Here is an 11657-nt window from a genome sequence, read left to right on the forward strand (position 1 = left end):
AGAAAAGCTGGGGTAAAAAGAGAGGACGCTGTGAGTTGAGGCACTTGTAAAAGGGTAGGAGAGAGACCGAGAAGTGGGGTACGTTTTTTTAAGGCAGCTTTAGCTCACATCCCACTTTAGGGGAGAATGGGCTCTGAGTAGAGGGAGAGAGGGAAAGTTGAGAGGTAGCCAAGGCTCAGGGGAATCTTGGTGAAGGATCTCTCCCATTCGAACCCCTCTCTTGGAAACTGCAGCCCAGCCCGGGCACAGGAAGGGTGACAGGAAACAGGGTGGTCCGGGAATCTGCAGCCAAGAGATGAACTTAAAAGTTCACCCTTCTCCCCAGAGCAGCCAGGGCTGTACAAAGTGCTGGTCATAGCGCTGTTTCGGCGTCTTACACCCCCAGAGTGACGAGCGGTGGCGTGAGGCCAGCGCGGAGGCTGCCCCCACCCCCCTTCGGGCCCCGCGGCGTAGAGCGTGGTTTAGCACCAACTGAGATCAGGGGGCGGTGTCGTAGGGATGGGGGAGAAAGGGAGGGGTTCTCATGTGGCTATAAAGGGGCTGCCGGGGCTGGCTAGGTCTTGCACTCCCTGGAAAGCAGCTCACAGCCAGGTGCTATTGCAAGGCCAGAGCAAACAGCACGGCGGAGAGAGCAGATCTCTGCTCAGATCCAGGCACACTGCGGCCAAGGCTGAGGACGAAGAGTCCAGGCTTCCTTCCTGGACTTGGTCCCCAGCCCCGGAGCGCTTCTCGATCCTACAGCAGCCTCTTGGCAGCTGCAGCCTTGTTGGTGCCTCCAACTCCGTGCTGGAATAAAAAGTTCCCGCGCGCCGGCCGAGCCGAAGCGCCTCTTTCTAAGGGACCCGGAGCTTTGGCTGCCAGCTCTACGCGAACTTTCAAATCAAAGTGATCGTGACTTTTAAGCATCCGGAGGTCAGCGAAGCTCTGAGCGCCTAACCAGAACAAGGGTTCGCTGAGCTTCAGTGTGCGGTGTCATGCAGCCAGCAGTCCCTTTGGGGTCACGCAAGCAGAGGCTGTGCTCCGACATGGGGCACGTCCAGCAGGCAGCTAAGTCTCGGGCCTCCCTGCCTTCACCCACACTATTCTTGCTGCTCGCTTCTGTAGCAATGCTGCTGTGTGTGCGGGGCGCACAAGGGCGCCCCGCGGAGGAGGACGAGGAGCTGGTGCTTCCTTCGCTGGAGCGCGACCCGGGCCACGATTCCACCACGCGACTCCGTCTGGAGGCCTTTGGTCAGCAACTGCACCTGAAGCTGCAGCCGGACAGCGGTTTCTTGGCTCCTGGCTTTACCCTCCAGACGGTGGGGCGCAGTCCCGGGTCCGAGGCACAGCATCTGGACCCCACCGGGGACCTGGCGCACTGCTTCTACTCTGGCACCGTGAATGGTGACCCCAGCTCCGCCGCCGCCCTCAGCCTCTGTGAAGGCGTGCGTGGTGCCTTCTACCTGCAGGGCGAGGAGTTCTTCATCCAGCCAGCGCCTGAGGTCGCCACCGAGCGTCTGGTCCCCGCCGTACCGGAGGAGGAGTCGCCGGCACCGCCGCAATTCCACATCCTTAGGAGAAGGCGGCGGGGCAGCGGCGGAGCCAAGTGCGGTGTCATGGACGACGAGACCCTGCCAACCGGCGACTCGCTCCCGGAAAGTCGAGACCCCCGGAATCAGAGGCCACTGCGGGACCCCACGCCGCAAGGGGCGGGAAAGCCAACAGGTATAAGAACGCACCCCCTCTCCCCCACCCACACACACTTAAATCTCCATCCACCTCCCTTCTCTAGAGATGTGACTTGAGGGCATACTTTAGTTCTCCTCTGGACCTGAAGGACTCAGACCAGCAGTGGTTCAGGGTCGTGACCCCCGCCCCCAAAATGGGTGAGCAAACCCTGCTAGAACAAGAATTTGCCCGAATAGTTAATGATTTAAGAAAAGGGAGAAAACTCGGAATCCCTGCCGATAAGGGGTTAGCGTTTCCACCGGGAAGTTTGTAACCCGATTTCTTAAACTCGAGAATCCTTTCCCAACCCTTTAATTCCTGTAGTGAATGTATGAGCTCACTTAGGCTCAGTTGTAGTTTCTCCCTCAGTTTTGTAACCTAAGTGTGTGCGATCAGCGTTCGCAGGAGGGCGGAGCAGAGGAGCGATGGTGACCTCGATGCGCCTAGGCAACGGCGCAGCGATCTCAGTTCTGTCCCCTCCCCCCCCCCCCCCATCAGAAAGGCTGACCCGGATGGCCGGCGGCGCGGGGTCCCTTAGCAGAACCTGCCTGGGAGGTCTTTGCCCAGCTCTCCCCGCCTCCGCGCGCCTCCTACCTCTGCCTCGGGTCTGGCGCTCCCTCTCCCGGCCGAGGTTCTGCACCCCGTCGCGGTGGAATGTAAACCGCCGCGGAACTCCCTGCTACATTTCCTCCTGCGTCTGCCGTGTTCAGTACTTGCTAACGAGTTAGTTTATTTGGTCACTCAACTTTCTTGTTGTTCCCTTTCACTTCCTTAAGTGTCCTGCCCTTATCATTCTGCTCCGGGGAGCAGGTGATGATAGGTCATAGCCCACTTTACGACTTCTCTGACCGTTGAATCTCGGTCAGTTGCCAGAGGAGGGCTGTTTTCCAAACAGGCGACCTTGGTTTGAGACAGGAACTTATTTCCCCCGGGACAATGGGAGTGAGGGGAGGCAGAAATAGACTGCTGGGCAGAGTGGGTGGTCCTAGCGCCCGGAACTGGATAGAGCAGAGAACCCCCAGGGACCCTTTGAATGAGAGAGCTAAGTCTTGCAGACCGAGATTCCTCAAGCCCCGCCCCTTGGCAAACCGCTCCCCACCTCCCACTCCGCCCCCCGCCCTGTCCTGTGCCTTCCACGTGGAGCAGGATGATCTCATTCAGGATTTCAGCCCTGGCTTCAATAGTGAAAGGGTGACTCAGGGCGCTCTGCCCTGCCCTTGCCAAGGCTTTACTACAGCTCGGTAGGATGATATCCATACTGCCTTGCTCGGGCTGTGGATTTCCACAGCCCACGAAAGAAACCCTGCGAACACATACACAGACAGTTTGATGACTCTAAGAATCCCGTGTTGGTTTTTTGTTTTATTTAAAGCAAGACGAAAATCTTTTAAAAATAACATTCACAGTTTTTAGAAGGCACAAATATTTGTTTTATTGTTGTTCCAGGTATATTTCAGTTTTATTTACTTTGACATGGTTAGCTTTCCTAATATACTCCAGGAAGGTCACTATTCCGAGAGAGACTGCCCATAAGCAAACTGTCTTTTCTCTTCACAGGACCTGGAAGCATAAGAAAAAAGCGATTTGTGTCCAGCCCCCGTTATGTGGAAACCATGCTTGTGGCCGACCAGTCCATGGCTGACTTCCACGGCAGCGGTCTAAAGCATTACCTTCTGACCTTGTTCTCCGTGGCAGCCAGGTTTTACAAGCACCCCAGCATTAGGAATTCAATTAGCCTGGTGGTGGTCAAGATCTTAGTTATATATGAAGAGCAGAAGGGACCAGAGGTTACCTCCAATGCTGCTCTCACCCTGCGGAACTTCTGCAGCTGGCAGAAGCAACACAACCCTCCCAGTGACCGGGACGCAGAGCACTATGACACAGCCATTCTTTTCACCAGACAGGTGAGGCAAGACGCTGTCAATCACTGCGTCAGCTTGTGACATAAGGATGGTTGGAAAAGCCATCGCGTCTGTACTGCCTCCTTGACTCTGTTTACCAGGCTAGCGTAACCTAGCTTGCTTACTTCTATTTTAATTTCAACATCTCAACTGGCACAGTCCTATTTTAAAAGCATTAGAGGAAATCTTGCTTAAAGGGACCTGTAGTCTTTCGGGGCCCCAACAGTAATGAGCAAACAAGTTCCAAAGCACATGTAAAGACTTGCCCGGCAGAAGAGCTGTCTCAAGTCCACACTGTCCTACTTAAAAGGAATTTCCCTTGGTTCTTTATAGGATTTATGTGGCTCCCACACATGTGATACTCTGGGGATGGCTGACGTTGGAACTGTGTGCGACCCCAGCAGAAGCTGTTCGGTCATAGAAGACGATGGTTTGCAAGCTGCCTTCACCACAGCCCACGAATTGGGTAAGTCAGATTCAGAGTGCAGGTTGAGCCCAGTGCGTAGATTCAACCCAATAAGACAGTCTGATTTGAGAGAAAGGAAAATATCCTAGACTATATTGCTACTTTAGACACCAGCAATCGTAGAAATGGTAGACCATATTTTCCACCATTTTAGATATGGTGTTATTAGAACAAGAAGTACTCTGAACATTTTTCTATATACCCTGATCAAAGTAGATAATATCCTTAAAACAGTTTATGTTCCTTCCTGTAGAAATGAGTCCCTTACAAAAGAAGGGTCGGGCTTATGTTCGTATCTTATTGTGGGTCTTCTTTTGCTTTCCAGGCCATGTGTTTAACATGCCACATGATGATGCCAAGCATTGTGCCAGCCTTAATGGTGTGAGTGGGGATTCTCATCTGATGGCCTCCATGCTTTCCAGCTTGGACCATAGCCAGCCGTGGTCTCCCTGCAGTGCCTACATGGTCACATCATTCCTGGATAACGGCCACGGTGAGATGCCAGCTACTCTTTCTAGATGGTATCCAATCTTCTCGTGTAGGGTTCCAGTTACACTAGCTACATTGTTCCTGCTCAATCCACTTTTCCCCCTTTCAGAATCACTTTCTCTGTCAAGATCTTAAGTGGTAGATCTTTATCCTCAGTGCTTCCTGCTCCCAAAAATCTATGTATGCATATTTTGAATGGAATAATGTCTTGCAATTGTTAATCCAGAAGTACCCTATTGAGGACAATGTCTTAATAAAAATCTACGTATCCCTGGCATTGGTTTTCCTAAAATGCTACAGTAACAAGTGGCTGTGTATTGTTTCACACAGCAAATATCTCATAACACCATAATCAGTCCGTTTTGCGTGTTTCCCTCAACTATGTTTTAATAATTAATTGCCTTTTCTCCCCCCAGGGGAATGTTTAATGGATAAGCCCCAGAACCCCATCAAGCTCCCATCTGACCTCCCTGGTACCCTGTATGACGCCAGCCGTCAGTGTCAATTTACATTTGGAGAGGAATCCAAACACTGCCCCGATGCAGCCAGCACGTGCTCTACCCTATGGTGCACCGGGACCTCTGGTGGCTTACTGGTGTGCCAAACGAAGCACTTCCCTTGGGCAGATGGCACCAGCTGTGGAGAAGGGAAATGGTGTGTCAGTGGCAAGTGTGTGAACAAGACCGACATGAAGCATTTTGCTGTGAGTTTGTCTAATGAATCATGTTTGTTTACAACTCAGAACTAGAAAGAACAAAGTGATAGCTAAGGTTCTTACTCAGACAAGCTCCTGTATCTGTGTCCCATCGTGGAGAGAGGAGGTGATAGTGTAGTTTGAGAATTGATCCTCTGTTTTACATTTTCTCTGATTCCCTAAAATGTCTCATAAGAGTTCTAACAGTGATATTTGTATCTTCACTTAGACTCCTGTTCATGGCAGCTGGGGGACATGGGGACCCTGGGGAGAGTGTACGAGGACCTGCGGTGGAGGAGTTCAGTATACAATGAGAGAATGTGACAACCCAGTGCCCAAAAACGGAGGGAAGTACTGTGAAGGCAAACGAGTACGCTACAGGTCCTGCAACATTGAGGACTGTCCTGATAACAATGGTGAGTCACACTGACCTTCAGCGCTCAGAAACGGGGCTGCGGAGAAAAGGTGGAAACTGGTCACATCCACTGTACCATTCTCTTTTCAGGAAAAACTTTCCGAGAGGAGCAATGTGAAGCCCACAATGAGTTTTCAAAAGCTTCCTTTGGGAATGAGCCCACTGTGGAATGGACACCCAAGTATGCTGGCGTCTCACCAAAGGACAGGTGCAAGCTCATCTGTCAAGCCAAAGGCATTGGCTACTTCTTTGTTTTACAGCCCAAGGTAGATACTTTTACACTTGGATCTTTGCTAAGGAGCCAAAGGTCTTGGCTTGCTGCCTTTTCATGCAAATGTTTGGGCTCTCTTGACATATTAACCTAGGTTCAGTTTTGACTTTGGAATACTTCTAAATGCAGGTGCAACTCCTTGTTTGGAGATTTGCATTGCTCTCAGTTGGAAAGGAAGCTTAGATCTAGTAAGCATGTGAAAGTCTTGCGTGTATTTAATATTGTTTCTCTATATCCAAGGAAAAACCCTTTGAAAACTTGAAGACATCCCTGCATAACTAGGTTTCACATACAACAGCTCATGGTTAGATAAATTATATATTAACACAGCATCCAGGGGTATTAGAAACTAGTCCAAAGTGCTGGTTACTGGGTACCCAGCAGCCTCACATACAAACATACTCATTAAGATGAGAGTCAGTCTGAGTGTTGAAAATTTATTGTTGGAGCATGTACTTTGGACAAAGAGACTCACCATTTCTTTTGATGTTTTGCTGAGGGGATCAGTCTTGTTCTGAAGCAGAAAATGAAATCAAATTTACTTAAAATTGTCATAGATCCTTAGCACTGTAAGATGGGAAAATATGTCTAAGTTGCAGACGAAATATTTAGCAAGTGATTTATGAAGTACCTTCTACTGCAGCCTATTGTGCTAGACACTGAATGTGGAGCAATAATCAAACTGACAGTGAACACTACTTCCATTGACCTTAGCAGTAGGGGAGAGAGGTCAGTAAACAAGTAATCAAGACATTTATAAGCTTCACAGGTAGCTATTGAAAAAGACACAATGAAGGGTAACACATGGCATATGAGGGAGAGAATACTCGCAGCGTGGGAAGAGAGCACAAAGGAGGGCGCTCACAGCTGCCACCACACACCTGCCTCGCATTTAACCACCAGGTGCATGCTGTCTTCACAGGTCGTCGATGGCACACCCTGTAGTCCAGACTCTACCTCTGTCTGTGTGCAAGGACAGTGTGTAAAAGCTGGTTGTGATCGCATCATCGACTCCAAAAAGAAGTTCGATAAATGTGGCGTTTGTGGAGGCAATGGGTCCACTTGCAAGAAGATATCAGGATCTGTCACTAGTACAAGGTAAGTTTCAAAGCACGTAGTTCAGGAATAAAGATATAACTCAGTTGGTAGAGATCCTGCCTAGTATCCACAAGACACTGGCTGAGTTCAATGCCCAGAACTACATAAAACCTGACATATTGGCATGTACCTGTAATCTCAACATATGTGAGGTAGAGAGAGGAGGGACAAGGGGGTCAGATGTTCAGGCCATCTTTGTCTATATAGTGAGTCTGAGATCAGCTTGGGTTACATGAAACCCAGTCTCAAAAAGCAAACACATAAACACATACACACACACACACACACACACACACACACACACCAAAAAAAAAAAAAAAAAAAAAAAAGAAAAACACCAAATACTTCCTATAATTCCAATGTTTGGGAGGATAATTGTTATGAGTTCGAGACCAGCCTGGACTATATTAGTGAGTTCTAACATAGCCTGGGCCACAAGTGAACTCTCAACTCAAAAACCGAAGACTATTTAACCAACATGAAATAAATCACATACTAATTTTGACTTACTGATCTGTATGACTAATTAAAATCATATTTAAAAGAATTGCATATTTTTAGGCAAAGCAATTGTTTAATCAGGGATTGAAAGACATATTAGGAAAAGTCACATGTAAATTAATTACATATTTTTGCTGGGTGTGATAGTGCATGCCTTTAGTCCCAGCACTCAGGAGGCAGAGGCTGGCAGATCTTAGAGGCCAGCCTGGTCTACAAAGCAAGTTACAGAATAGCCAGAGAAACCCTTTCTCAAAAATACCCCCCCAAAAAAAAGAAAAAAGAAAAAGTCAAGAAAAAAAAGAATTTTATATTTTTAAGCAATGATTGAGAGACATCTACCTATTTTCTTTGTTCACAGTCCTGGGTATCATGACATTGTCACAATCCCTGCTGGAGCCACCAACATTGAAGTGAAACACCGGAATCAAAGGGGGTCCAGAAACAACGGCAGCTTTCTAGCCATCAGAGCTGCAGATGGCACCTATATCCTGAATGGAAACTTTACTCTGTCCACACTAGAACAAGACCTTACATACAGAGGTACTGTCCTAAGATACAGTGGCTCCTCGGCGGCGTTGGAAAGAATCCGCAGCTTCAGTCCGCTGAAAGAACCCCTAACGATCCAGGTTCTTATGGTGGGCCACGCTATCCGACCCAAAATCAAATACACCTACTTTGTGAAGAAGAAGAGGGAATCGTTCAATGCTATCCCCACATTTTCAGAGTGGGTGATTGAAGAGTGGGGGGAGTGCTCCAAGTCATGTGGGTCCGGTTGGCAGAGAAGAGTGGTTGAATGCAGAGACATTAACGGGCGCCCTGCTTCTGAGTGTGCCAAGGAAGTGAAGCCAGCAAGTACCAGACCATGTGCAGAGTTGCCTTGCCCGCACTGGCAGGTGGGGGATTGGTCACCATGTTCCAAAACTTGTGGGAAGGGCTATAAGAAGAGAACCTTAAAGTGTCTGTCCCATGATGGGGGAGTGCTGTCCAATGAGAGCTGTGATCCTCTGAAGAAACCAAAGCATTACATTGACTTCTGCACACTGGCGCAGTGCAGTTAGACAGCTCTGAGAACAAGGCAGCAAGGGAGGGCTGAATCACTGAGATCAAGAGTGCTGGAGGGATCCCAAACCAGTAACCAGTGAGGCCTGTCAATGACGTGTGTGGGGGGTGGGCACATAGCAAAGGGGGTAGATCAGCCAGTTAAAATTTGATGAGCTAGTTAATGAGGACAATGAGCATCTAAGATCATATGTAGCACGATGAAGCCCCAGAGCTTATTAGGTATTTCTTTTGTTACATCGATTGCAGACACAATTGTCAGACTCTGGCCGCAGTCTTGCAAGCCCTGTTATGTGGTGCTGATTAGATGCTTTCTGTCATGGGAGTTGGGAAAGGCAAAGCAGAAGAAAGGTGAGATTGTATTTCAAACATGACTGACTTTATATCACTGGCAGTGAGGGAAGGAAGAAGGATACAAATAAGAGTGTTATTTGAAGCTTCTGACTGTGGTTTCAGAGAATGTTGATGCATCATTTCTATCAATAGTGAAATGTTTAGATTGTTCAGCCTGAGAGAAAGGCTCACCTCTGCAAAATGGTTCACGGTTCCTTCTTACACCATCTCAGTTTTTTTTTTAAACTATAATTCATGTTGAGGTAAAAACAACTCACCTATTTATAAAATCTATATTAATTCTAAAAGGAAAAAACAAACAGCAAACTGCGTGAGGTGCACATAAAAACTCAAGGAAACACAATGAGCAACCTGTCTCTTGCCTTGCTTTCTCCTGAGGTCAGCCTACCTGGGGACTGTGAATGTTAAAGATAATCCATGTCTCACAAAAGGCAATGATATCACACATGTCAATGTCATGCCAGAGTAAGAATTGGATATAGAAAACTGTCCCATGAGATTGGGAACATGGAGATCACTTGTCTTACATGGGAGGCTGCTGCGGGGTAGCAGGTCCACTCCTGGCAGCTGGTCAACAGTCGTATCCTGGTGAATGTCTGTTCAGCTCTTCTACTGAGAGAGAATATGACTGTTTCCATATGTATATAGTAAAATACATTACTATGAATTTTATGTACTTTATAAGTATTGGTTTGTTTGTTCCTTCTAAGAAGGACTATAGTTTATAATAAATGCTTATAACATATTTATTTTTATACATTTATTTCTAATGATAAAACCTTTAAGTTATATCGCTTTTGTAAAAGTGCATATAAAATAGAGTATTTATACAATATATGTTAACTAGAAATAATAAAAGAACACTTTTGAATGTGTATGTCTATTTTCTGAAGTGGAATTAATTCCTGGGCAAGAAATCTGATGAGACACAAATACTGGATTTCGAGACAGTTTTTAAGATTTCAGTGAATGACCTGTATTTCCTGTCTGTAGAAGTACTGATAAAAAACAAGTTGATGATGTCTATAGTGATAAGATTGTTATTAATGTGGTTGGCAAATTACTGTAAAGAGCCAGATAGTAAGTATTTATGGCATTGTAGGCTGTATCCTGCCACAACCATGTGACAGTGAGTGCTTTTGTAGGAATGAGAGCAGCCATAATGATATGTAAATGATTAACTGTGGCTGTGTTTTAATAAAACTTTATTTACAAAAACAAATGATGGGCCATATTTGTTCTGTGAGCTTGTTTGCCAACCCCCAGTGTGTTAAAGTAAATGGAAAATGATTCAGCTTACACATGCATTTTGGGTTTTTGTCTCCTTTATTATATCAAGTAAGAATTTTGAAACATATTTAAGGTATTGAGAAACTGACTCACACATTTGGGACAGAATATGAGTGGTGAGCTAACACTTTGAAATCTTTGCCTCTTTCATCAGTAATACTGAGAGGTATTTGTGAGAATTCCAAGACTCTAGCCCCTTATAGATCATTGTATTTTGACAACTAAATGGTACATAATTGACTACAAGTCAAAATTATTTCTGTTATGATGTTACTTTCAGAAAGCTGATGAGATGCACAGCTACTGACATTTCCAACTTTATATTCACCTTTTATTCTCAGCATCATTATTCTTGATCACTAACAAAATACTAACTTCAGCTTTAGTGACTTGTTGTGTCCAGCTTAGCAACTGAACAAATGTAGTGAAAGTAGGGATGTTAATTGGGCTAGTGTTTCATAATACCTACTATAAGACCCAAAGGAAAAACTAAAGTCTTCGTACATGATTGAATGAATCTTTAAATACAAAACTTTTGTAACATTGGGGCACCCATTCTCAGCCTACAAGCCCATAGTATCTGGCAGACTTTTCCATGAAGCAGGAAATTTGAAAATCTCTTATGCCTTGAATTGGCAAAGTTCATCAGTTGCTTTCTTCTGTGTCCTGAAGAAGGGCTGGGAGACTCTTCCATGAAGCGGGAACCCTGAAGGACAGTCTTACCTTTAGGCAAGGTCAGCAGTCATTGTTCTGTGGGTCTTGCATGTCCAGTTATTACAGCATAACATCAAACAGTACATGCAAGAGCAGTTTCTTGCTCAAATGGCTAATACTCCATAATGAGCCTCTTCGATGCCCTTCTTCCTCTTGAATTTACTGGGGCTCCCAGGAGCAGATGTTTCTCATTGTCATGAAAAGTACTAAGATCTTAAAACATTTTAAATTCCACATTCTGACGGTCTCTGAAAGATTTAAAGAATACCTATCTAACTGAAATAAATCTCTATATATCTAGAAAACCTGAATAACATGTCTACAAACTTGACTATTATAGATGATTATCTATTAAACTATATTTCTTAATTATACATTACATTTTTAAATAAGTTGTATAAACACAGTACTTTAATCAAAAGCAGAAATATACATATACAAAATTGACCTTAAATTTGTATCAATAAACCAAGATCTATTCCAATGCAAAGTATTAATATCTATAGCATATCCCCCTTTAAATGTAAACAAACATTTATAAACAATATTCGGGAATTCAGGCATAGTTTTCTCCAAACTCCTTCCTGGTTTTTGTTGGGCAAAGTGTTTTGGGGGGTGTTCATGGGTCTTGTTCCAACAAACCACATCAGTCTGGAAGGAGTCCACAGTTTCTCATCTTCTGTGGAAACAAAAGTAGA

The 11657-nt window shown here is 45.7% G+C and overlaps 1 protein-coding gene across 1 annotated transcript; it reads left to right on the forward strand.

The window, feature by feature from the left end:
- The first annotated feature begins 577 nt into the window (after positions 1 to 577).
- Adamts1 (ADAM metallopeptidase with thrombospondin type 1 motif 1) lies at positions 578 to 10177 on the forward strand. Its single transcript, XM_038345247.1, has 9 exons — positions 578 to 1704; positions 3265 to 3611; positions 3942 to 4074; positions 4400 to 4567; positions 4980 to 5266; positions 5487 to 5673; positions 5763 to 5938; positions 6866 to 7041; positions 7901 to 10177. Exons 1-9 carry the CDS (start codon positions 975 to 977, stop codon positions 8598 to 8600), a joined length of 2904 nt encoding a protein of 967 aa, XP_038201175.1. The 5' UTR covers positions 578 to 974; the 3' UTR covers positions 8601 to 10177.
- The last annotated feature ends 1480 nt before the right edge of the window (positions 10178 to 11657 follow it).

This window comes from Arvicola amphibius, chromosome 10 (assembly GCF_903992535.2).
Source record: "Arvicola amphibius chromosome 10, mArvAmp1.2, whole genome shotgun sequence".
Taxonomy (NCBI): Eukaryota; Metazoa; Chordata; class Mammalia; order Rodentia; family Cricetidae; genus Arvicola; species Arvicola amphibius.

Coding starts and splice junctions, on each gene's coding strand:
- Adamts1 (XM_038345247.1), top strand. CDS start 975: ATGCAGCCAGCAGTCCCTTTGGGGTCACGCAAGCAGAGGCTGTGCTCC. Junction 4,075..4,399: donor CACCACAGCCCACGAATTGG/GTAAGTCAGATT, acceptor TTTGCTTTCCAG/GCCATGTGTTTAACATGCCA. Junction 5,267..5,486: donor CCGACATGAAGCATTTTGCT/GTGAGTTTGTCT, acceptor ATCTTCACTTAG/ACTCCTGTTCATGGCAGCTG.